Source organism: Electrona antarctica (assembly GCF_951216825.1).
Source record: "Electrona antarctica genome assembly, chromosome: 8".
Lineage (NCBI taxonomy): Eukaryota > Metazoa > Chordata > Actinopteri > Myctophiformes > Myctophidae > Electrona > Electrona antarctica.
The window spans coordinates 26,277,767-26,305,190 of NC_136789.1; the positions used below are offsets into that span (position 1 = coordinate 26,277,767).

At 41.6% G+C, this 27,424-nt stretch overlaps 1 protein-coding gene across 1 annotated transcript; it reads left to right on the top strand.

Moving 5' to 3' along the window:
* Positions 1–1,267: 1,267 nt before the first annotated feature.
* Positions 1,268–27,378, top strand: LOC306928684 (antigen WC1.1-like; the record flags this gene model as incomplete). The annotated part of the gene is made up of 26 exons (XM_079508954.1): positions 1,268–1,400; positions 4,517–4,702; positions 4,907–5,061; positions 5,312–5,468; positions 5,895–6,002; positions 6,267–6,473; positions 6,977–7,186; positions 7,391–7,545; positions 7,695–7,842; positions 10,208–10,531; positions 10,795–11,088; positions 11,337–11,612; positions 13,573–13,878; positions 14,701–15,006; positions 15,500–15,823; positions 18,074–18,394; positions 18,979–19,254; positions 19,391–19,696; positions 20,263–20,529; positions 21,275–21,459; positions 21,600–21,705; positions 22,146–22,253; positions 23,969–24,223; positions 25,816–25,951; positions 26,043–26,110; positions 26,320–27,378. The coding sequence occupies 26 exons, from the start codon at positions 1,268–1,270 to the stop codon at positions 26,397–26,399; spliced, it is 5,397 nt and encodes a 1,798-aa protein (XP_079365080.1). The 3' UTR covers positions 26,400–27,378.
* Between the last annotated feature and the right edge of the window lie 46 nt (positions 27,379–27,424).

A 27,424-nucleotide genomic window follows, 5' to 3' on the forward strand; every position in this document is an offset into this window, starting at 1 on the left:
TCCCTTTGGATATGCACAACAAGTTTTAAGTCTATCAATCAAGTCAAAGACAGTTCTTGAGATATGCGGATTACACAAGGGAGATGCTGTGTGTCAGTGTGTGTGTGTGTGTGTGTGTGTGTGTGTGTGTGTGTGTGTTTCACTTTGAAGAGCATTGAGTTAAGTATCTATATTAACATAAAGTGTAATCATGCAGGTGACAGGGTGATCCTTAAAGGTGGTACCAACCCATGTGAAGGCTACATTCACATATTTCATAACAATGAATGGGGCATCGTTGGAGACAACAACTGGAACAAGAACAATGAAGATGTGGTGTGTAGGAGCATCGGCTGTGGACAGTCTGTGAGCAGACCGTCCCACCAAACGAAACCTGATAAACCTAATATAACTGATCAGGTCTGGATCAATGAGGTGAGCTGTGACGGTACTGAGGATCAGCTGTGGAAATGTCAGAACTTCAGCGGTTGGGGAGGCAATGTCTCAACCCAGGACTCTATGAGATGGACTACATGTTCAGGTAAGAGCATACGCACGCACGCACGCACGCACGCACGCTCGCACGCACGCACGCTCGCTCGCACACGTGCACACGCACACTGTGTGTCTCAAAGACACTGTTTTATTTCCTTCTCTTAAAAGACACTCGACTACGACCCGACCCCGGTCTCCCGTGCGAAAGAAACAGCACTCCTCGTTCCTCTTTTCCCTCAAGAACTGTAACACACTGTATATGTATGCATTATTGACTGACTGGTTCTATTTACATTTGTATTTGTATCTTTCAATTTGTTTTCATATTTTTATTTTTATTTTTGTAGATACGATTGAAATGAGTTTGGATGGTTTTAAATGTGCCGGAGCTGTCCAATTCAACACGACCTCAAATGGAACCAATTCAAAATACTATGTTTGTTCTGACAACTTTGGTAAGACACTGCCTGCATGCACCGATTTGTTTCTACTGTACATTATGTCCTTGAACTTAAATGTTCCCATTTGTCATCATACATTCCTGTTATGCTCTCATAATATAAGGTCTTTAGCTGTAGTTTGAACAGCATTAATGATTCACTCTCCCACCTGTCTGATCTCTGTTCTTAGTTGAATACATATTGATAATTCACTTCAAATGATTCCAAATATAAATTCAAATCTAATAATCAGTATTGTTGGTTTCCTCTGGCATAAAGGAAAGGAACAAGCTGACCTCGTGTGCAAAGATCTCAAATGTGGCACCGCTAAAGATGTTCCTGACCCTGGAAAAATGACCTCACCAGAGGGATTTAAATCCAACGGCAAGAGAATTCATTGTACAGGAACCAGGAATGAGGATCATCTGTGGCAGTGTGACCCTCAGCCTGCCAACTGTTCTAAACCTGCTTTCATCACATGTTCAGGTACGATTGGTTACCTCTGTGGTCTTCATCACATGTTCAGGTACGATTGTTTACCTCAGTGGTCTTTGTAAAGTTGAACGAGTGGCCAAGGCTCCAAAAAGTGACAGAATCCAGCAATACCTTTTAGGGTGTTTTATTTCTCCCCGATACAGGTTATTCACAGTGGAAAGGCCTCGAACAAAACAAAACACTAAAGACTAACTTACGAAAAGACAACATAGAAAAACACTTGAAAACAAATTAGGGAAACAAACCCAGAACTTGAGAAACTGTGTAGGCTATAAACCCTGCAATGGCAGGGCCCCTAGCAGCTCTCCCTGGGTGTTACCTTCTGGTTGTCTCAAGCCAAACTGAACTAACTCACTGCCCCTAGCAGCTCTCCCTGGGTGTTACCTTCTGGTTGTCTCAAGCCAAACTGAACTAACTCACTGCCCCTGCAGCCTCCCTGGGTGTTACCTTCTGGTTGTCTCAAGCCAAACTGAACTAACTCACTGCCCCTAGCAGCTCTCCCTGGGTGTTACCTTCTGGTCGTCTCAAGCCAAACTGAACTAACTCACTGCCCCTAGCAGCTCTCCCTGGGTGTTACCTTCTGGTTGTCTCAAGCCAAACTGAACTAACTCACTGCCCCTAGCAGCTCTCCCTGGGTGTTACCTTCTGGTTGTCTCAAGCCAAACTGAACTAACTCACTCACTGCCCCTAGCAGCTCTCCCTGGGTGTTACCTTCTGCTTGACTCAAGCCAAACTGAACTAACTCACTGCCCCTGCAGCCTCCCTGGGTGTTACCTTCTGGTTGTCTCAAGCCAAACTGAACTAACTCACTCACTGCCCCCTAGCAGCTCTCCCTGGGTGTTACCTTCTGCTTGACTCAAGCCAAACTGAACTAACTCACTGCCCCTGCAGCCTCCCTGGGTGTTACCTTCTGGTTGTCTCAAGCCAAACTGAACTAACTCACTGCCCCTAGCAGCTCTCCCTGGGTGTTACCTTCTGGTTGTCTCAAGCCAAACTGAACTAACTCACTCACTGCCCCCTAGCAGCTCTCCCTGGGTGTTACCTTCTGGTTGTCTCAAGCCAAACTGAACTAACTCACTCACTGCCCCTAGCAGCTCTCCCTGGGTGTTACCTTCTGCTTGACTCAAGCCAAACTGCACTAACTCACTGCCCCTGCAGCCTCCCTGGGTGTTACCTTCTGGTTGTCTCAAGCCAAACTGAACTCACTCACTGCCCCTGCAGCCTCCCTCTTATACTAGGCAAGACTATACCAAGGAACAGTTCTGTAATTGGTAACCCACTTAACTCAACATCTGGCTAACCATGGCCCATGAGTTAACTTACACAATTACCTAAGTTTACTAAACCAATTCAAATACATTTCAGATACATTACACAACATCAAGATAAATAGAAAACATAACATAAGAGCTCTTGTAAACCAGACAGACACCCCTCCTGCTCTATAGCACTTGGTACCTTCCTCCACTCAGTCAAGAGGATCACCTGTACTGCAGGAGAGCCAGGTGCCAACCAATCATAATTAAACCCAAATGACACCAAACGTATACTGTGACAATATTTGCAAAGTACATACTTGTTCTCTTTTACAATTCACTGTGAGCTACAATAATACAAATATGCACTCATGTCCATTAACACAGTCTTCCAAGCCGGCCGGCAAAGTTAGGGCTGCAACTGTGTAATTTAGGTATGAGCATTGTTCTCCATCAATGTATGTTTATAGGGCACGGGTTGCCCTGTGACAGTCTTCATCACATGTTCAGGTATGATTGGTTACCTCTGTGGTCTTCAGCAATATTCTTATCAGCTGTGTCAGTATACATGCACGCATGCACACGCACACGCACGCAGATCCATGCAAATAATGGTAAATGGTGCATTTATGTAGCACTATCCAAAGCAATTTAAATTGATTGTGAATTTCATTCGCATGCACGCACGCACACACGCACACACACACACACACACTCACACACACTGATGGTGGGGGGAACCATGCAAGGCAATTAGGGGTTCTTGCTCAGTCCAATAATTAAATGGCAGAGGTTGGACAAAATTGGATTATTTTGTTTCTCACCTGATTCTGACAGGACATTAGGTCTACTAGCCAGGATAAAGAATATACCCTAATCTGCTCACTGCAAATACCCTAAATTTGCCTTAATCCAAGATGCCACCATTGACAACCTATTATAAGGCAATATTTTCTAAATTTCATTATACTTTAAGTAGCATGTGATGTGTCAAACTAGGGGTTTTTCCAAATCCATTCCAAGCATTAGTTTTGCACAAAAAACACTCCTTGGGCTAAACACGGCCATAGCCGTCATCACAAATGTGATGAGGTCAGCACATTTTGGGGACATTTGGGTAAGTGGCTATGGCTATGGTTTTTCATGCAAAACTAATGCTTGGAATGGATTCAGAATCATGAAAACCCCCTAGTTTGACACGTCACATGCTACTTAAAGCATAATGAAATTTAGAAAATATTGCCTTATAATAGGTTATCAATAGGGCCATCTTGGATTAAGGCAAATTTAGGGTATTAGTTTTGAGCAGATTAGGGTATGTTTTTTATCCTGGGTAGTAGACCTAATGTCCTGTCAGAATCAGTTGAGAAATAAAATTATCCAATTTTGTCCAACCTGAGAGGATTTTTTTACCTTATTTACTGGACAGGCATTATTCCGACACCCTACCCTACCCCAATCCCTAACCTAACCTACCAGAAACCTAACCTCACAGGGAAGCCACACATGTGGGGCGGCGGTGGCTCAGGGGTAGAGTGGCCGGATGGTAAACCGGGCTCCCCCAGGGTTAGTGTCGAACTGTCCTTGAGCAAGACTCTGAACCCCTAATTGCTCCCGATGTGCAGGTTGGTGCCTTGCATGGTCTCCGCCGCCATCGGTGTGTGAATGTGTGTGTGAATGGGTGAATGTAATATATGTAAAGCGCCTTGGATAAAGGCGCTATATATAAATGCACCATTTACCATTTACCATGTGTCTTAGCCGGCAACGCATGTCGGGAGCCACGGGCGAGTCTTAACCAGCGACGCACGTATTTGTGTTAAACAGATCATCCCATCTTCCGGCTGGTAGACGGGGATAACATCTGTTCTGGAAGCCTGGAGGTGGAGGATGGTGACATGTGGAACATCAGCTGTAATGGAAGCAGCACAATAAGTGCTGATATGATGTGCAAACAGCTGAGATGTGGAAGCAGTGTCACACAGCACTTTAACTGTGACAGGAATCAATCACTTCCATCCACACTGACATGTTCAGGTAGGATCATATTCATTTATCATGACCTGCTTGTTGACCCCAACCTCTAGTCATATAAATGCCATAAGATCTATTGATGGCAGTCTTTTTTTGGAATATAAAATGGTGCGTATTACATAATTAGTTTCAACGATAATTTGAAACAGATAAAACTGAGCATATGTATTAGATCTTTAAATGATCTTTTAACGTATCTTTTAACAGAGAGGATCAACATAACTCTCATGGACAATGGAAGTGTCAGTGATTGCTCTGGTACAGTTCATGTCGGTAGTTCTAAGGCTCTGCGGCCTGTGTGTGGCTCAGATTGGGACACAAAGGATGGAGAAGTGGTTTGTAGAGAGTTGGGCTGTGGCACGGTGAGATATCATTCTTTATGGTTAATATCTGACCAATCACTTATCTGTGTAAGACAGGCCTTACAGGCTCTTTTTAAGCTTTAAGCCCACAATTAGATGAATTATATTGTGCAATGGTGTTTCCAGTAACTATTATGTCTTTGCCTTAGTTCTATTTACATACCAATGTTATACTTTATATTGCAAAGGGAAACAATGTTAAAAATAAAAGTAACATACTGATTTCTGTCTGTCTAATGCATTCTTGCAGGTGTTTGAAACCAGCACCACAGTGACCACACACACTCAACAACATGGAATTCTGGACAACGTGAACTGCAATGGCACTGAGAAGTCACTGTGGCACTGCATGTCCAAGTACAATGACTCTGTCCCATGCACTTCCACTGCTCATGTCACCTGTGGAGGTAAGATAATCATGCATTATGTTTGGTATATTTTTGCAGGCGTTGGAGGAAGTCATTAGGTCATATAGCTCTGAACGAGGTCTCTGTTGTCTGTGTCTATCCTGAGCTGTCTCTCAAATCAATGGGCCTTTCAGTGCCAAATATCAGTAAGAGAACATGTTTTATTTCCTTCGAGGGGCCTGGTCTCAAACACACTCGGGGGTGTTTTATTTCCTGCTCTCAAATACACTCAGTGTTGGAAAACGAGCCATTTCCCCACAAGAACTGCATGGTTTCCTACATTTCATTTAATCTTTATTTATTGCATTTCATATGGTTTTACACTTAGACATACTGTATATGCATGTGATGTAGCTGAGGTTATTGACTGACACATTAATTGTTTAATTTCACTGTTAAAACTGTATTTGTATTTTTTGTTTTTAGATAAGATTGAAATGAGTTTGGATGGTTTTAAATGTGCCGGAGCTGTCCAATTCAACACGACCTCAAATGGAACCAATTCAAAATACTATGTTTGTTCTGACAACTTTGGTAAGACACTGCCTGCATGCACTGATTTGTTTCTACTGTACAATATGTCCTTGAACTTAAATGTTCCCATTTGTCATCATACATTCCTGTTATGCTCTCATAATATAAGGTATTTAGCTGTAGTTTGAACAGCATTAATGATTCACTCTCCCACCTGTCTGATCTCTGTTCTTAGTTGAATACATATTGATAATTCACTTCAAATGATTCCAAATATAAATTAAAATCTAATAATCAGTATTGTTGGTTTCCTCTGGCATAAAGGAAAGGAACAAGCTGACCTCGTGTGCAAAGATCTCAAATGTGGCACCGCTAAAGATGTTCCTGCCCCTGGAAAAATGACCTCACCAGAGGGATTTAAATCCAACGGCAAGAGAATTCATTGTACAGGAGCCGGGAATGAGGATCATCTGTGGCAGTGTGACCCTCAGCCTGCCAACTGTTCTAAACCTGCTTTCATCACATGTTCAGGTACGATTGGTTACCTCTGTGGTCTAAACCTGCTTTCATCACATGTTCAGGTACGATTGGTTACCTATATATGTGGTCTTCAGCAATATTCGTATCAGCTGTGTCAGTAACACTTACACTAGGGTGCATCAACATATGCATTTGGAACCTTCTGTTCCTTTTTTTTCTTTCTCTTTTTCAGTATTCCAATTCATTTTGTTAGAACTTACAAAATATGTTTGCAATATATGGTGATTTAGAGGTGAAACCTTCATTTGCAAGGGGTTTTACCTTGCAATTTAGTTTTACCTTGCAATTTATCTAAATGAATATTACTGTCATCACCAACACATTGTGCATAATGCACTCAATTTCAACTTTCAACATAATGTTTATTTGGTAGGCAGTCATACAAACGCACGCACGCACGCACGCACGCACGCACACACACACACACACACACACACACACACACACACAGGTCAGTGGATGATGACATGTTCAAGTGTATTTGTGTTAAACAGATCATCCCATCTTCCGGCTGGTAGACGGGGATAACGTCTGTTCTGGAAACCTGGAGGTGGAGGATGGTGACATGTGGAACATCAGCTGTAATGGAAGCAGCACAATAAGTGCTGATATGATGTGCAAACAGCTGAGATGTGGAAGCAGTGTCACACAGCACTTTAACTGTGACAGGAATCAATCACTTCCATCCACACTGACATGTTCAGGTAGGATCATATTCATTTATCATGACCTGCTTGTTGACCCCGACCTCTAGTCATATAAATGCCATAAGATCTATTGATGGCAGTCTTTTTTTGGAATATAAAATGGTGCGTATTACATAATTAGTTTCAAAGATTATTTGAAACAGATAAAACTGAGCATATGTATTAGATCTTTAAATTATCTTTTAACGTATCTTTTAACAGAGAGGATCAACATAACTCTCATGGACAATGGAAGTGTCAGTGATTGCTCTGGTACAGTTCATGTCGGTAGTTCTAAGGCTCTGCGGCCTGTGTGTGGCTCAGATTGGGACAGAAAGGATGGAGAAGTGGTTTGTAGAGAGTTGGGCTGTGGCACGGTGAGATATCATTCTTTATTTAACAGTTAATACACTATATGACTGATACCTTATCTGTGGTACACAGACCTAACAGGACAACTGTGTACTCTTTAAGCCCACTAGTATTATTGTGTAAAGGCATGTCCTTCTCAAATGCATTCTTGCAGGTGATTGACACCAGCACCACCAGCACTCAACAACATGGAATTCTGGACAACGTGAACTGCAATGGCACTGAGAAGTCACTGTGGCACTGCATGGCCAAGTACAATGACTCTGTCCCATGCACTTCCACTGCTCATGTCACCTGTAAAAGTAAGATTTTAATGCATTATGTCATTATTGTATATTAGGATGTAACAATCAGCCTTTGCCTTGAAAGGAAAAGAGAACATAATCGACAGGTTGCTTATTATACTCACACAAAAACAACAATTGTTAATGGAAAATGAAATACACTTGAGATTTAAACAGGCTACTGTCCCTATCTCTCTCCCTACAAACAAAATAAATAAACAAACACGCAAATTAAGAATCAATTATTTCACAAGCCCCTCCCAACCAAATCAAGTTTCAGGTATAATTCAATGGTATTTCAGTATACAGCTCCATCTCAATGGTATTTCAGTATACAGCTCCATCTCAATGGTATTTCAGTATACAGCTCCATCTCAATGGTATATCAGTATACAGCTCCATCTCAATGGTATTTCAGTATACAGCTCCATCTCAATGGTATTTCAGTATACAGCTCCATCTCAATGGTATTTCAGTATACAGCTCCATCTCAATGGTATTTCAGTAGGTATAGTTCCTTCGGTCCAAGCTAAACAGTGGTATTTCAGTAGGTATAGTTCCTTCGGTCCAAGCTAACCAGTATAACCACTAGCTGTCACTACAGTAATACTGAACTGGTGCCTGGGAGATTCTCTCACCTGTTCACTACATGTTTGTTTGTCCCCCCCTCTCCTCTGCACCACACGCTCTATTTGTAAAGTAGCGTGTGGTATCGAACACTCAATCAACCTGGCAATCAGACCCATTAATTTCCCCTCACATGAACTGGAAATGTTCATATTGACTTCAAAGTCACTTCACAGTTATCCACATGTACATATATCACACGTATACAACTAGAATTTCGCGGGCCTTTGGCCCGCTCATCCTAGCACCGCACGTGTGCTGTACTGTGCTGCTCTCCTCTGTACTGTACTGTAGTGTTCTTTGTATGAATATTTATTATTATTGTTATTATTGTTATTGTGATTGTTGTGATTATTTGTGTTTAAGCTTCATGTGTGAAAGATTTAGTGAAGTGTGACTGGGTTCAGTGGGTTGTACTGTGCACTATGAGCAGTGTAGATGTTGCATGTACACTGTGCCCTGGCTCCCCCTAGTGACCATGTTTGATTGATTGATTGAAAAATGTATTAACAGTTTGCAGAATTACAGTACATTTCAAGCACAAACTCAATACAAAGGCTGTTAACTGTGAGTGGACGACCCAATTAAGCATTACACTTGTTTCCAATAGGGTCCACAATGTTCAATTCATCAAAAACATTTAGAGACGTACAAATAGACACTTCTATATAGACAAAGGACAGAACAGGAATTCATCATAAAGGAGGTAAAAAGGGAAAAGAAACATATACAGTGAGGGAAAAAAAGGGGTGGGCGGTGGGGGGATTCACGTTCAGCTCCGTTCATTTGTTTGTTTTCTTTGGAGGAGCTGCGTTGGGTCCCCAAGTCGGCTCCGTGGCCGTACCTTGAGTTGGCTGTGTGGCCGTGACCATCTCTTGTGTTGTCCTTGTGTTGGGTCCCCAAGTCGGCTCAGTGGCCGTACCTTGAGTTGGCTGTGTGGCCGTGACCGTCTCTTGTGTTGTGAGTTGTCCTTGCGTTGGGTCCCCAAGTCGGCTCAGTGGCCATACCTTGAGTTGGCTGTGTGGCCGCGACCGTCTCTTGTGTTGTCCTTGCGTCCGTAATATTGATATTGATATGTGCAGTGGACACGGTGCGTTTCATAGACCCAGTTGATGGTATTCCGTGGATGTGGCAACCTGGCTGTGTGTTTACTTTCACTGTGGTGCAAAACGTGTGTGTTCTGTGTTGTGTTGTTGTGTTGTTGCAATGGGATATGAAAGCAGTCGAAAGCCAAGGAAAACAGGCAATTTGGGATGTTAGGCATCCACATGTGGATACAATAGGGATGCACCGAAAGGGAAATTCTTTTCCGAAACCGAATACCGAATATCCGAATATGATTCATATTATATATCTTTTTTCCTACCATTGCTGTCATGGCCGTATACCTTAAAGCTACCTGATTTATGGCAAAAGACATGATTATGGCAAAAATTTAACTTAAATAATAATCACTATTATGGGTCCATAAAACATTTATTCAGCTCTTTTGAATGCATTAATTGCATACACTATTCGGTGATATATTTTCTGCCTATTTGGGCCGAAACCGAATAGGCCGAAAATGCATTTTAGCCATTTTCTGCCGAATATTTTCTGCGGCCGAATATTCGGTGCATCACTAGTATACAATGACATGCATAGGTCAAGCAGATAAATATAATAATATAATGCTCATTTGACACAAGGACATCGTGCCATCTTATAAGGAGCATTACTAATTTTTGTATTACCCCCCCCACCCACCCCCTTTCAGAACCCAAGGTAGTGTTCCTGAAGAATGGAACGTCCTGTTCTGGCCTGGTAGCAGTGGAGCATGCTGGGAAGGACTACTGGCTCTCAGGAGCCAATGAGACGTGGAAGCACACTGCTGCCGTGGTGTGTCGCCAGATGCATTGTGGGAATGCCACTGCCGTCACCCCGTTCCCTCATGTTCCTTCTGGAGAACCTGCAGAAGGAATGGAGAATGAAACTTGGAGTGAGTCCTACAACTGCTCCTCCACAGAGAGGTCACTGTTTGACTGTCCAAAGGTCAACACAACGTCATCCAATCAGAGCATTGCGTTGGTGGAGTGTTCAGGTAATGTGGTTTAAATGCTACTGCTGAGTATTTGTACCGAGACTACAGAGTCTGTAGTACAGACTACCGAAAACAAAGCAAATAAAAAACTGTATGTGAGCTCTTAGCTCTTCCTTCATGTTTAGATAACATTTGCTTGTCCTGTTTATCATTGTAGTTTTATTTCTCTCCCAAAATGTTCCAAATTACATATCCATGAATCCACAGAACATAGTTTGATGTCCTTGCTACTTGTGATTCCATTCCAACATGTATTTCAACAGGTACTATAAATGCAACCCTGACAGAGCAGTGTCGGGGGACAGTGCAGGTGTGCACCCATGCAGGCTGTGGGGGGGTGTGTGCACACACCTGGACGGATGCCAATTCTGACATGCTGTGTAAAGACCTGGGCTGTGGGCGTGGCTTCACCGGCATCGCCCAGGACAGCGAGGGGACAGTGACCATCCTGGCGATGTACCCGACCAAACACAGCACCAACCTGACTGGAAGCGTCATTGTGGAAAATGACAGAGACATTTACTGCAATGGCAAAACGACCGGTATTGTTTGCTCAGGTAAAAGATAACAAACATCCATACTACATTTAGAATATTATGTACAGATGTATCTGTTTGCAGCTTATTAAAAGCTATGTTGTTTTTGTCCACTTGTACTTAATTTGGATGCATTTCTTTGTTAAATTCACAGAATTGTCTATAATAATCTTAATTTCAATGGTAGTTGTGACATTATGTTAACAATGTCCTGCACATGCATAGGAAATAGTTTCAGATTTTTACAGTTTGATACTGTCTCCATGCAGCCAGTGTCAAGGCTGATTTCCAGGATTCCAGAGATCATTGTTCTGGGAATCTGAAGATACACTATCGAGGCAAACGTTATCCTGTCTGTAAAGAATACCTGAACAACTCTGATGTCAGAAACACCATCTGTAAGGATCTGCAATGTGGAGAGACTGGAGAGACTCTTGAATTCTTTGGACCGTTGCCACGAAGTATAGTCGTGTCGGGACTGACAGACCATAACATTACTTTGCAGGACAAAGTACATTGTTCTCTTGGTGGCCTCCAGTGTTCTGGTATGTCTAAAATATGCTGTTCTGATTCCAATTTATTTAACCAAGTATGCAATATTTAACCAAGTATCCAAGTAACCAATTTGTGAATGTGGAGTGTTGTAGGTTTTGATCTCTTGAACTGTTTTACCTGTGAAGGTTTGCCTCATGCAGATCTCCTTATGCATATCGTTGCTGTCGGGAGGAAACCTCATAACTCAATTTTTGAGGTTTTTGATATTTTGGCATAAATCAGTGCTATTGAACACCCTTTACGTCTGTGTGTTGTTTCGAAAATATTGAACCAATGGAAAGTCAGTAAAAAGTGATTTGGACAAAACCTCTTAACTCCATTGGACCCTCAAAATGTCTGCTAAAGCAACTAACTCCACCACCTCTCCCCCTCTCATGGAAGTAATTGACAATATATAAAGTCACCACACGAACTTTGATGAGGCTGTATTGCTTTGTTTTTAAAAAATCCTGAAAAATGTATATTTTTCATTTCCTGGAAAATGAATATTTTGGAGTTATGAGGTTTCCTCCCGACAGCAGAGATATGTTGGACATGTTGGTTAGACATACTGACAGTCCGACAGGCATTAGTCCGACAACACCTTCACTCCCGACATGCGTGGCAGGTTAAAACTCACCCGTGGCTCCAGACATGCACGGCAGGTTAAAACTCACCCGTGGCTCCCGACATGTGCGGCAGGTTAAAACTCACCCGTGGCTCCAGACATGCACGGCAGGTTAAAACTCACCCGTGGCTCCAGTCATGCACGGCAGGTTAAAACTGACCTGTGGCTCCAGACATGCACGGCAGGTTAAAACTCACCCATGGCTCCCGACATGTGCGGCAGGTTAAAACTGACCTGTGGCTCCAGACATGCACGGCAGGTTAAAACTCACCCGTGGCTCCCGACATGTGCGGCAGGTTAAAACTGACCTGTGGCTCCAGACATGCACGGCAGGTTAAAAGTGACCCGTGGCTCCAGACATGCGCGGCAGGTTAAAACTGACCCGTGGCTCCAGACATGCACGGCAGGTTAAAACTGACCCGTGGCTCCAGACATGCGCGGCAGGTTAAAACTGACCTGTGGCTCCAGACATACATGGCAGGTTAAAACGAACCCGTGGCTCCAGACATGCACGGCAGGTTAAAAGTGACCCGTGGCTCCAGACATGCACGGCAGGTTAAAACTGACCCGTGGCTCCAGACATGCACGGCAGGTTAAAACTGACCCGTGGCTCCAGACATGCGCGGCAGGTTAAAACTGACCTGTGGCTCCAGACATACATGGCAGGTTAAAACGAACCCGTGGCTCCAGACATGCACGGCAGGTTAAAACTCACCCGTGGCTCCCGACATGTGCGGCAGGTTAAAACTGACCCGTGGCTCCAGACATGCGCGGCAGGTTAAAACTCACCCGTGCCTTCCTGTGAGGTTAGGTTTAGGGTTTGGGTTTTGGGGTATAGGGTGTCAGTCTAATGCCTGTCGGACTGCTAGTACGTCGGACCAAACACAGTGCACCTTATGTCTAACCTGTTGCTTTATTATGTCTAAACTACAGTACCTGTTGCTTTATTATGTCTAAACTACTGTACCTGTTTCTTTCATGTGTCCTTTCTGTTTTCTACTTCATCTCCCTCCCTCCCTCCTCTCTCTCTCTCTCTCTCTCTCTCTCTCTCTCTCTCTCTCTCTCTCTCTCTCTCTCTCCCTCCCTCCCTCCCTCCCTCCCTCCTCTCTCTCTCTCTCTCTCTCTCTCTCTCTCTGCCCCCCCCCCCCCTTACTTTCCTGAAAACAACAAATGATGGAGCTTGCACAAAAATAATCACCCTCTGATTTACACCTGTAACCTGTGACGTGACAATAAAATAGATTTTTGATTCAAATGTATTCTTGTCAATATTATAAAGTATTGTTTCTTGTTTTTCATGAGCTCTGCTCTGTCCATGCTACTTCTGCTACTTCTCTTCTCAGACTGGCAGAAGATGCGACTACAACGTTCAGAAGATCCTGGAAGAGCCTCTGGAGGAGATGTGTTCGTTCACAGTGAGAATGGCTCCAGGATGCTCTCTAACCACGGCTGGACAGAGACAGAGGGAAACAAGCTGTGTGCTGATCTCAACCTCGGAGGATATAAAAACCATGCAGCATCAGCAGGTTCTTCTGATGTGTGGGAGAAGAGCTTCAACTGTACTGGTGTTAAGAAACCAAAGACCATCTGGGACTGTAAGCGTGACAAGAGCCCCCCCGGGAGCCAAGGACTCCATCTCCAATGCAAAGGTAATACCAGTTATTACTACACAGTCAAATACAAAAATACACCTGAATTAGTCTATTAATTTTTACACATTCAGATATGAACGCACGCACGCACACACACACACACACACACACACACACACACACACACACACACACACACACACACACACACACACACACACACACACACACACACACACACACACACACACACACACACACACACATTTTGCAAAACAATATATGTTAATGACATGTAGAAGACATGGGGGTCTTTATGTGTGTAATATGTGGTTTTAGATATTTTAGATTTTAGCAGTGAGCCCATGCAGTGTCTGATGTCAAAGCATTATGGGAACTGTAGTCCAGGAAGGAAGTGAGCCCAGTGTCCATGACATCAGAGATACTGCATGGGCTCACTGCTGAAATCTAAAATATCTAAAACCACATATTACACACATAAAGTGTTCTAAATCATCTAAACGTCATTAACATATTTGTTTTGCAAAAAGGGTGAAGTGTCCCTTTAACTAGTTGAGGGTTGATGGTTATTTAGGCCCCATCAGCCTCAAAGATATTTAAAGTATTTTATGTATTTATTTGACAGGGACAATGCTCATTAATCAACATTTACATGGATGTTTTCACATCCATGTAAATGGGCCAGAGTTAGCCATAAGCTAATTTACATCTGTAGTCCCTGATTTGATCGACATCTCAATGTGACTCCAGATAACACATTTATTTCAGACGCATCAGATATTTGTTGTTGGATATGGGGTTTTGTCTGTTTGTTTTTTTCTTTGTTGATGTGTGTATATTTTATTTCTGTTTTCCCAGCAAACCGTGTGGTTAGACTGGTCGGCGCCTCATCAGAGAGATGCTATGGTGCGGTGGATATCAATAACGACCGGGTGTGCAGCAACCACTGGGACCTCAAACACTCACAGATAGTTTGCCAAGAGGTGGGCTGTGGTGATGCCATCCACTTCAACACACCTTACAGTCGGCTTACATATGGGTTTACATATGGGCTTGGCATATATGGGCGCCACGTCCGTTGCAACGGCTCTGAGTCCACACTGGGACACTGTGAGACGTCAGAGATGGGCCAGTGTGGCCTGGCGGTGGTTGTCTACTGTAGAGGTGAATGTTGTTCATTACAGTCACTCTTCTGGTAGATATAATAATATAATAATATAGTACACACTCCTTACTGGTGTTTATCACTGTATATTTGCAATGAAATGATGTCTGCATTTAACCATCCATAGTAACAGTGCAGGTATTAATACATGTAAGCATAGTAACAGTGATATCAACACATTTAACCATCCTAACTATCAGGAACAGTGAGCGCTGAGGGCAGCGTCTCAGAGAGCAGTGAGGGGTTAAATTAAATTAATGTCAGAGTTTCCCTACACGTGTTACTGAACAAACACTTTATAGCAATTGTTACTACTTCCTCCAAATGCTTTAACATTTTAACACTTTTTTTAACCAAAGCATATTACTTACACCTAATTAATGGATCAATCAGTGAGTCAGTCAATCAATCAATCAAAAGTTATTTCCTAGTTCCCAGACATAATGTGCTGATATTGTGACATCATCCTGATTTCCATCTGACCCTTTTCAGACCCCAAGGTAGTGTTCATGAAGAATGGAACGTCCTGTTCTGGCCTGGTAGCAGTGGAGCATGCTGGGAAGGACTACTGGCTCTCAGGAGCCAATGAGACGTGGAAGCACACTGCTGACGTGGTGTGTCGCCAGATGCATTGTGGGAAGGCCACTGCCGTCACCCCGTTCCCTCATGTTCCTTCTGGAGAACCTGCAGAAGGAATGGAGAATGAAACTTGGAGTGAGTCCTACAACTGCTCCTCCACAGAGAGGTCACTGTTTGACTGCCCAAAGGTCAACACAGCGCCATCCAATCAGAGCATTGCGTTGGTGGAGTGTTCAGGTAATGTGTTTTAAATGCTGTGGCTGGGTATTTGTATGTTGTTTAACGAAAATAACCTTAAAAAAAAAGCTAAAAAAGAAGAAAAACGTTTGTTTCTGATTGAAGTGATGTGAGCTCTTATATCTCTCTCATCATGTTTAGATCACATGACAGGGATAGACATTATAAATGGCCCGCTGGCCCATAAGTACTCTTTAGACCATATTTAGACCAGTGTGGGTCACAAACCTTTCTTCTCAAGACCCAAAAGTCAGATTAGACGTTTGCCCGCGAAAAATCTATAATTTCCATAAATAAATGTAGTATAATAATAGCCGATCTACGAGCTCACAACGCGGCACGGACGGACGGTCGAAAAAAAAAAGTTTTCTAAATCATGACAATTTTCGGAAAGATTTGAGGCACATTTTAACGATTTTTCAAAAATAGCAGACCTACAAGTTCATAGCGCGCCACTCGGTGGCGCGCTATGAGCTTGTAGATCTGCTATTTTTCAATAGCTAAATTATAACAATGTTTAAAACACCAAAAGGGGTTCCCGCCCCAAAATGGGTTAATGGTTAATGTGGTTAAACGCTAACGTGACATGGATGTGTTCCAGGTCTCAATGGATTAAGGAAAGCAAGCCCTAACCCCAACACCTAATTAAGTTGTCACATAATTTCCCTGATGTTTTGGTTAATGTTCGTATGTGAGCCCATCATTATGGGGGTCAAATCTGTTATTTGCCCATTCAAAAATAATGTTCTGGGCCAGTGATCTTAAAAAGTGGTACATTTCTCTTAACCCTTTTGGTGTTTTAAGCATTATGTTTTACTCAGAGCCGGACTTACCGTTGGGCTAGGGTGGGCTGAAGCCCGGGGGCCCCCGACTAGGGGGGCCCAAAAAAAAAATATATATATATATATATATATATATTTTTTTTTTTTTAATTATAAAATTGTAAAGTGAAATCCAATTCAAGTGAAATGTGTGTATTGTTATTGTATTTAGTTGTATTATGGTTAAACCATTGAGAGCTTCTGCCTGCCTGCCTCTCTTTTTAGGGGCCTGGGTACCCCAAAATGAAAACAAAATAGCCCAAAAAAATTTCGGCCTCGCGGCTGCGCCGCTCAGCCAAATCGCGGGACGCGCGGCTTTGCCGCGCGCACCAAGGGGGGCCCTCAAATTTGCTCCAGCCCGGGGGCCCTCAGCAAGGTAAATCCGGCTCTGGTTTTACTTTAGCTATTGAAAAATAGCAGATCTACAAGCTCATATTGGCGCCGAGTGCCGCACTATGAGCTTGTAGATCTGCTATTTTTTGAAAAATCGTGAAAATGTGGCGCAAATCTTCGAATATATATTCTTTCAGAGTGAACGTTTTAAACTCAAATCTTTGCTTCTGTGGGGGGGGGGGGTCCTTGGAACTACATATTTTCAGATAGGGGTCGGTGGCCCATGATTTTGGGGGTCTTTGACATGAAAATGTTTGAGCACCACTGACATAGAAACATGGGTTTTTCAGAAAACTGTCAGGATTTAGAAGACATTTGTAGAATCGTCCTCAGGTCTAAATGGGTTAAAGGGATATTTCACTTTAAAAAACACTTTTGGTTTGATTGAAGTGATGTGAGAAACACTTTTGGTCATTTTATCATCTACTCAGGCTTATGTGAACACCCCGGACAGTTTTTAAGTTGCTTGATTCAGTAATTTGATATTTGATATTCATTTTAGCTGCCCCGCCCCCTTCCTATAACAAACCCATTATAACGTCAAACTCCATCTTAACCATGATAGACCATGGTTACCTTTCTAATACATGAGGGGGCATGTATTTTTAATAATTGTTTTGGAAAATGTGGCAGACTCTGCTGCGCAACGGAGGAGACTAAAGAATAAAAAAAAAAAAAAATGAAAACAGTAAATGAAAAACCGTGGCCCCCTCACGTACTAGAAGGACGGTATCAGTCAACAGAAACAACGTTGGGTATTTTCGATTAATGGTTAAAATAGAGTTTGAAGTTACAACTTAAAAACCGTCTGGGGTATTCACATGAGCCTGCGTAGATGAAAAAACAACCAAAAGTTTTTTTTTTTAAAGTGAAATATCCCTTTAACGTCTACCCCTGCATTAGATGTTCCTGTTTGTCATCGTGCCAAAACATCCACAATGCCATCCAGTAATCCACAGAACATGGTTTGGTAACACTGTCTGTCATGATGTCCTTGCTACTTGTGATTCCATTCCAACATGTTGCATTTCAACAGGTACTATAAATGCAACCCTGACAGAGCAGTGTCGGGGGACAGTGCAGGTGTGCACCCATGCAGGCTGTGGGGGGGTGTGTGCACACACCTGGACGGATGCCAATTCTGACATGCTGTGTAAAGACCTGGGCTGTGGGCGTGGCTTCACCGGCATCGCCCAGGACAGCGAGCGGACAGTGACCATCCTGGCGATATACCCAACCAAACACAGCACCAACCTGACTGGAGGCGATGTTTCCATTTTGGAAAATAAAGTTGTAGAGATCAATTATAGACATTCCACGCCCTGCTCCAACAAACCGGCCGTCGTGGTTTGCTCGGGTAAAGTATTCTATGAAGAAATACCCACACTACATTTAGAATATGTACAGAGTTTTTGAGTGGTGCAACCACTCCAAGGAACAGCAATGTCCTCCATCTATGTCCCTATGTCCGTCCCTATGTTTAGAGTACCAACAGGGGGTGCTGTTGCACCACTCACTTCAGACTGGTCTGATTTTTATTTAGCAGATTGTTTAAAGCTATGTTATTATTTTTATCCACTTGTACTTCACACCTTCATAATGACCGTTACCACTGTACTTAAAGGACCACTTCACCACTTTTCAATCTACCTTCATATAATTGATCCTCACTAATGATCATGATAAACCATTTTTTCTATTCCTGAAAAGTTGCAATGCGATAATGGAAGCCATCGTTCTCACGATAATACAAATCTAAATATATATATATATATATATATATATATTATTTTTTTTGTCACTGGTAGACAGGTTTCTGAACGGCACACAGCCCACCTAGTGGTGAAGTGGTCCTTTAACCCTAACACTGCATAAAAACATATTATGTTGTTTATGATTATTTCTTTAAATAATTTCATAATCAATACTGTCTCCATGCAGCCAGTGTCAAGGCTGATTTCCAGGATTCCAGAGATCATTGTTCTGGGAATCTGAAGATACACTATCGAGGCAAACGTTATCCTGTCTGTAAAGAATACCTGAACAACTCTGATGTCAGAAACACCATCTGTAAGGATCTGCAATGTGGAGAGACTGGAGAGACTCTTGAATTCTTTGGACCGTTGCCACGAAGTAAAGTCGTGTCAGGACTGACAGACCATAATATTACTTTGCAGGAAGAAGGACATTGTTCTCTTGGTGGCCTCCAGTGTTCTGGTATGTCTAAAATATGCTGTTCTGATTCCAATTTATGTAAAACGTGTTGTTGTGATTTTATGATCTTTTCTTGAATATTTCTTGTTTTTCATGAGCTCTGCTCTGTCCCTGCTACTTCTGCTACTTCTCTTCTCAGACTGGCAGAAGATGCGACTACAACGTTCAGAAGATCCTGGAAGAGCCTCTGGAGGAGATGTGTTCGTTCACAGTGAGAATAGCTCCAGGATGCTCTCTAACCACGGCTGGACAGAGACAGAGGGAGACAAGCTGTGTGCTGATCTCAACCTCGGAGGATATAAAAACCATACAGCATCAGCAGGTTCTTCTGATGTGTGGGAGAAGAGCTTCAACTGTACTGGTGTTATGAAACCAAAGACCATCTGGGACTGTAAGCGTGACAAGAGACCCTCCGGGAGCCAAGGACTCCATCTCCAATGCAAAGGTAATACCAGTTATTACAACCCAATCGCCAGAGGAAAACCTGTCACTGTACAATTTTGCAGAAACATTTACCATTAGACCCCAAAATGTTACATCTTACTTAGTAACGTTGCATTACAACATTTAGGTTTATGGTTAGGTTTAAGGTTAATTTTAGGATTGGGTTTAGGTTTAGGATTGGTTAGTATTCCAAATTAAAGCGAGGATTGGCCTCAGCATGGTCTGCATTTATAGGCATGTTCAAGTGCAACATTTTGAGGGGATTACAAACGTGTGCACAATGTACAGTGACAAGGTTTTCTCTGGCTATTATTATTATTATTATTATTATCATACATTCACATTCTAAATTCACACAGGATTGTACAACCATTGAATATAAAGAAGACTGATCAATGTTGAAATGAGGAAAATAACAGTCTCCTCTTTCTATTGTCTTCATATGAACGAGTTGAACATTATTGGATGAGGGTTACTTAGCTCTTATCAGTCACAGTCCTGCATGTGTTTGCTTTTTTTCATTTAAATTTTGGTGGATTTGTTGAGATTTGATGCATGTTTTCCCAGAATCCCCCGTGGCTGCGCTGTCGGGGAATTGCTCTGGCGAGGTGAAGATGGACGGCGTGGGCGTGTGCAGCGATCACTGGGACAACAGACACTCACAGGTAGTCTGCCAGGAGCTGGGCTGTAGCAACGCCTTCCACTTCAACACGCATGGAGGAAGTGGCTCGGATGTTTACCACGTCCGTTGCCTCGGCTTTGAGTCCAACCTTGGACACTGTGAGACGGTCAGGGGCCGCTGTGATGGTGACCTGGTGTCTGTCTACTGTACAGGTGAATGTGTGTGATGACTGTCACTGTTCTGACAGCTTAGATAAAGATCTGCAGAGGAACAAGCGTCTGTTTGAGTAGAGTAGATACTGTATGATTCTTTTAGGCGCTTTGAGTCTGTACGTTTGCATTTTCTACAAAAACTGTATCGAGGAATTACTCTTTGTTTTAGTTGTATTTATTTTCATTTGACACATCAGTGGATTTCAGGGCGTGGATAATCTGCCTTGTTTCGCTGTACCCTCCACTCAAACCGTTTCTAAACGATGTTTAATTGTAACTTGTTGTACAGGTGAATAAAGCAGGTGTTTATTGTAACTTGTTCTACAGGTGACTAAAGCAGGTGTTTATTGTAACTTGTTCTACAGGTGACTAAAGCAGGTGTTTATTCTAACTTGTTGTACAGGTGACTAAAGCAGGTGTTTATTGTAACTTGTTCTACATGTGACTAAAGCAGGTGTTTATTGTAACTTGTTCTACATGTGACTAAAGCAGGTGTTTATTGTAACTTGTTGTACAGGTGACTAAAGCAGGTGTTTATTGTAACTTGTTCTACATGTGACTAAAGCAGGTGTTTATTGTAACTTGTTCTACATGTGACTAAAGCAGGTGTTTATTGTAACTTGTTGTACAGGTGACTAAAGCAGGTGTTTATTGTAACTTGTTCTACATGTGACTAAAGCAGGTGTTTATTGTAACTTGTTGTACAGGTGACTAAAGCAGGTGTTTATTGTAACTTGTTCTACAGGTGGCATTGAGTTAAACACCACAGAGAAGTGCGGAGGAACACTTCAGGTCCAGCATGGAGATCAGTCGGAGCATCATGTGTGTCCCCTAAACCTAACGAAGCATTTCAAGAACCTGGTGTGCAAGCAGCTCGGATGTGGAGACGCCAGGGAGGACTTCAAGACAGACCTGAATCACACAGAGGAGGTAGAACACTGTTCACTCTTTGTTTTATTAAGAAGGGGAGGAATTCCTCAGAGTTATGTATATAATGCTTTTATTAAGTACTCAAAGTCGCTTCACTTGTCTTTTGGACACTTTTAGACAAGTTTTGATTTCGATTTTAGGACCTGGAAACGACCCTGGATTGTACGGACAATCAGTTGGACATCAGAGATTGTGTCAGCGTGCAGTCCTGCAAGAATGTCACACCAGCTGAAATCTATTGTGACGGTACCTATGGTGGTGTCTAGTATTTAATAGTGAATGATAGCTTGGTCGTTCTATGCCAAGTTGCGGTGGTGAGAATGCACTCTCCTGGTTAAAATATACCTCATACCAAACCTGCTTTCATATAAATAGAACACAAACAATATTAATCATATCAAACTACATTTGTAATTTTCCCTTGATATTCAATTGCTATTTTATCTAACTAGGATTAGTTCACCCAAAAAAAGACTTATTTCCTACAAATTACACACCCCATGAAGCCTTGAATTCATTTATTACACGAATGAAGCCTTAAGGATTGTAGATCGGCTGTTTTCCCTGCTATGTGTCATATTTATATAAGGCTGGAAGTCGATAAGATCTTGCGCTTTATAATCTATCGTTGAATGTTGGCTAAAATCCAGACTCTGAGTTCCATGTGGTTGATCACCTGATTTCAGCTCCTCCCAGTCCTCCTCCCATTAGTAGGACCTGGACCGCCACTGTGCTTGTGGTTCTAACCATGGTTGTCATCTGCCTCTTCCTGGGAAAACTCTTCAGTGTTTACTGTGAGTAACTTCATATTATAATAGAGTCTCTGGGAAAACTCTTCAGTACTGTTTACTGTGAGTAACTTCATATTATAATAGAGTCTCTGGGAAAACTCTTCAGTGTTTACTGTGAGTAACTTCATATTATAATAGAGTCTCTGGGAAAACTCTTCAGTGTTTACTGTGAGTAACTTCATATTATAATAGAGTCTTTGGGAAAACTCTTCAGTGTTTACTGTGAGTATAACTTCATATTATAATAGAGTCTCTGGGAAAACTCTTCAGTACTGTTTACTGTGAGTAACTTCATATTATAATAGAGTCTCTGGGAAAACTCTTCAGTGTTTACTGTGAGTAACTTCATATTATAATAGAGTCTCTGGGAAAACTCTTCAGTGTTTACTGTGAGTAACTTCACATTATAATAGAGTCTCTGGGAAAACTGTTCAGTGTTTACTGTGAGTAACTTCATATTATAATAGAGTCTCTGGGAAAACTGTTCACTGTTTACTGTGAGTAACTTCATATTATAATAGAGTCTCTGGGAAAACTGTTCACTGTTTACTGTGAGTAACTTCATATTATAATAGAGTCTATGGGAAAACTGTTCACTGTTTACTGTACTTCATATTATAATAGAGTCTCTGGGAAAACTCTTCAGTGTTTACTGTGAGTAACTTCATATTATAATAGTCTCTGGGAAAACTCTTCAGTGTTTACTGTGAGTAACTTATATATATATATTTAGCCACTTGTTCGAATGCCTCCCTTGTCAAAAATAGCTAAAACGAAAGAAAGCAGCATTTTGCACAAGTTCTTTAACCAGTCATTTTAATGTAGATGCATCAGTGCTGCTGTCTGGTCACAAGAGGGCAGTATTTGGACATTCTAGTATCACCATGTCGGCCCATAGTCAGCCTAAGGCCTCACTCAGACCTTTACTGCATTGCTGTATGCTTGTTGGATGAATGTTGTGTAGTGTCATGGCCGCCCCAATGCATTTCCAATGGAAGTCACATGGTTTGTAGTCCACATTTTGGACTACAAGCTGTTGTATGGCTTTCGGCTGTGTTTCGACTGCGCCCCTCCCCCTCATACAACACAAATGTTGTGTCAAACCATGTGACTCCCATTGGAAATGCATTGGGGCGGCCATGACACTACACAACATTCATCCAACAAGCATACAGCAATGCAGTAACGGTCTGAGTGAGGCCTTAGTGTTAAGTTAGTCCTCCAATAGAAACCAACATTAACATTTCATTTACATATTTAATTAATTTACATATTTAATGAACACAATTTGAACGGTGAAAAGACAGAAACATTATTTCACTATCAAGTGAAATGTTCACAGTGATTGTTCCACTTGTAACCTGTAACATAACCTGTTTTATTTGTATTTTTATTTTACATTCTTGCACCAGTATAACTTTGATAACTCTAAGAGTGTTCTTATGCAGTAAACAGACCTTCACCAGTATAACTTTACTAACTCTAAGAGTGTTCTTATGCAGTAAACAGACCTTCACCAGTATAACTTTACTAACTCTAAGAGTGTTCTTATGCAGTAAACAGACCTTCACCAGTATAACTTTACTAACTCTAAGAGTGTTCTTATGCAGTAAACAGACCTTCACCAGTATAACTTTACTAACTCTAAGAGTGTTCTTATGCAGTAAACAGACCTTCACCAGTATAACTTTACTAACTCTAAGAGTGTTCTTATGCAGTAAACAGACCTTCACAGAAATACCAAGTGAATGAGGATGAGGAAGAGCCCGAGAATGGAGATGTTGAGCACCAGGAGAATGGAGATGCTGAGCACCAGGAGAATGGAGACGCTGAGCACGAGGAGAATGGAGATGCTGAGCACCAGGAGAATGGAGATGCTGAATACGAGGAGATTGGCAGCTCTGCACTTTGCTCTGCAATGCTCTGCTTTCATTGGCAGACTAAAAATGAAAGCACAGCATCGGCTCTTCCTGGTGAGTGATATGTGACCAGATTGAGGGACTGAGGGACTGCCATTGGATTCTTTTTTTTTAAAATTTTCGTTTTTTCATGTCATATGAAAGCAGGGAATAGCTTCAAATTGACATATTGGTTGTTCAGTCTGACCCACCAGTTTTGAAGATATGGCTTATAGAGTAATTCATGTCTTCCAGAGAAACAGCGAGTTGAGAAAACAGGCTTGAAAGGTTCACTTCTGTGGACTCTAACCTGACTCTGACAGATTGCGGCAGTATTGAGTTCACAAAGTTCCCTCCTCCTGCCTGCATCTGGGCTCTCTCAAGCAGAAACGATGAACCCGGAAGCAGCGGGACAAAAAGCTGATATTATTAGGTTTACATTTGCGCTGTGGCAGCGCTTCAATATGTCATAAGTCTCGTGTTAATCCCGCCTATAGCGGCATCATGGTTTGACCACCACTGACATGGAAACATAGGTTTTTCAGACAACTGTTAGGATTTTGATTCTGATTTCAGGTCTCTTCATGTAGTTAAGTACCAAAAGTAAAAGTACTCATTATGCAGGATGCTCCATTTCATGTTTTTAAATCATAATGTATGTCATAAAAGCTTGTAGATCGGCTATTTTCATCATTACGACGGCATCAAGGCCCGCCAAAATACATTTTGTTCAACTAAATCAACTGTAGATTTAGTCGACTGAAATCTTATAATATTTAGTCGATTAAAACTAGACTAACACTAAGACATTCCAGGTGACTCAAATGTGACTAAAACTAAATTAAAACTATTCAAGAGACTATAGGGCTCCATTTTCGTCACCGCTAAACCCCTTATCCCTAAACTTCTTTGCCTTTTTTTTCTTTTTTTACTATTTTGAAAAACATTTTTGAATAGTTCAACTAGCCAATCTACATTGACACATTATGAGCTTGTAGACTGGCCATTTTAACTATTCAAAAATGTTTTGCAAAATACATAGTAAAAAAAAAGGCAAAAAAGTTTAGGGATATGGGGTTTAGCGGTGCCGAAAATCGAGCCCATAATGACTAAAACTAAAATCAAAATATGCTGCCAAAAACAACGCTACGAGCTTGTAGTATTTTTCAACAGCTAAAGTATAACATAATGATTAAAACACCAAAAGGGGTTCCCGCCCCGAATGGGTTAAGAACATTTTGTATTCTGTCCAGTTACTTGTAACGGAGTATTTCTATACATCGCAGTATTGATACCTTTACTGAAGTACAAAAAAACCCTGTAGATTTAGTCGACTAAAATGTGTTTTGGCAGGCCTTGATGCCGTCATAATGGCTGATTGTACACTTGCTGAAAATAGACGATGTACAAGCTCACAACGCATTGTGAGCTTGTACATCTGCTATTTTCAGCATGCAACCAAGTGTAAAATGACTTATAGTGGATCTCTTGTCCACTAGTCCCTTCCTAACATTTCAGTCTAGTTTTAATTTGTTGAAGAAATTGTCAATATTAGTTTTAGTCAACATAGCTTAGTTTTAATTTTAGTTTCCATGTAGTTTTCGTCAGTGGAAAAAGGTAGTCGACGAAAAGAGTATTTTATTTTTTCCATCACTGTGTTGTTTTAGTTGGAGTCAGAGCAGCGGCTCTGAGACGAATCCAGAGAGGAATATCTTTCTCCTCCTCTTCCTCCTCCTCCTCTGATGATGAAGAGAGCATCGTCCACATTAAGCCACGTTACATCAACACTCAACCTGCAGGAAAGTTTGGATTCACTGTTAAACTTGTGGAAGATGTTCCTAAAGTCACATTGTCTAAATAACGTGTGTGTGTGTGTGTGTCTCTCTACAGATAGTGTGATCTATGAGGTGGAAGACCCAGAGGAGGTCTATGATGACGTGGACACAGATCCTGACAGACTGGGTATGGATCCTATTATTTCTTTAACATAAGGACAGTTTACATGTTGAATGAACTACAGTGAGGTACAAACATGACAGGCTGCATAAGGCTGACCTTATAGTACACAGTGATGAAAGCAACACAGCTGCATTCTAATTGTATTCTATTGTGTGTGCGTGTGTGTGCGTGCGTGTGTGCATGTGTGTCCGCGTGCATGTGTGCACGTACAGACAGCGTGATCTGTGAGGTGGAGCATCCACAGTACGACAACGTGGACACAGGAAGTGACATCGCAGAGACGACAGTGTGAGGTCATCATCGTCAGGCAGATTTTATTTTTGAAACAAGATTTCGATGTTATTTTTTTATTTGGATTTGTATTAACGCGAGAGGACAATGGCTTCCATTCCGTTATAGAGGACAATGGCTTCCATTCCGTTATAGCATGCTAACATTCCAGGAATAGAACGCCTGCCGTTTCTACTATTCATTCTTATAATTAATTGGATACAAATTTGATTGTGTCATTTGGATGTATGATGACTATTGACGTTTGATGACTCCTGTTGCATTTTTGAGTGGTGCAACCACTGCCTTACGGAGCTATGTGTGTGTGTGTGTGGCTGGGTGGGTATGAGCACGAAAACAGAATGGTTGTTTTTCACCACCTGTGCGCAATGTAACACACACACAAACACACACGTACATATTAACTGTATATATATTTTACAGCAAATATAGCTGGCTTTCACTGGCTTTTTATAGATGTTAGATTACTGTTTAGTGGTACTTGATGCCTGTTGTGTATGATTTTAAACTTAGATTAGTGTTTTATGACTTTTATATGATAATGTTAAAGCTAGATTACTGTTTAGTTTTATACTTTTATATGATGATAAAGCAAGATTGCTGTTACTTGATGCCTGTTGTATGAATTTAAAGTTAGTGTGCTGTTTAGTGTTATGACTTGTATAACTTTGTGAGACATAATATGCTAAAAGGTTGTTAAAAGTTAGTTAAAGTTAGTTTAGGATACTTTGGATTAGTTTTTTTCAACCTTAAAGTAGTATACACATTATGCATTATAATCACATGCTATCATTGTAATAATGATCTATATTTGTATTTGCAGTTTTGGTGTGCTATTTCATTAACCACTATAGAGTTATTCCTCTGCTGTATATCCTGTGTTCACAGAAATAAGGCCTTATTGCTGTTTATATTTCTTGCAAAAAAAAAGTTAAATTGACCATTTGTGTTTAATCAACATTTTTTGAATGAACATAATAAAATCACACCAGTGTGAACTGAGTGGTGCAACTCCCCTCTCCCCCT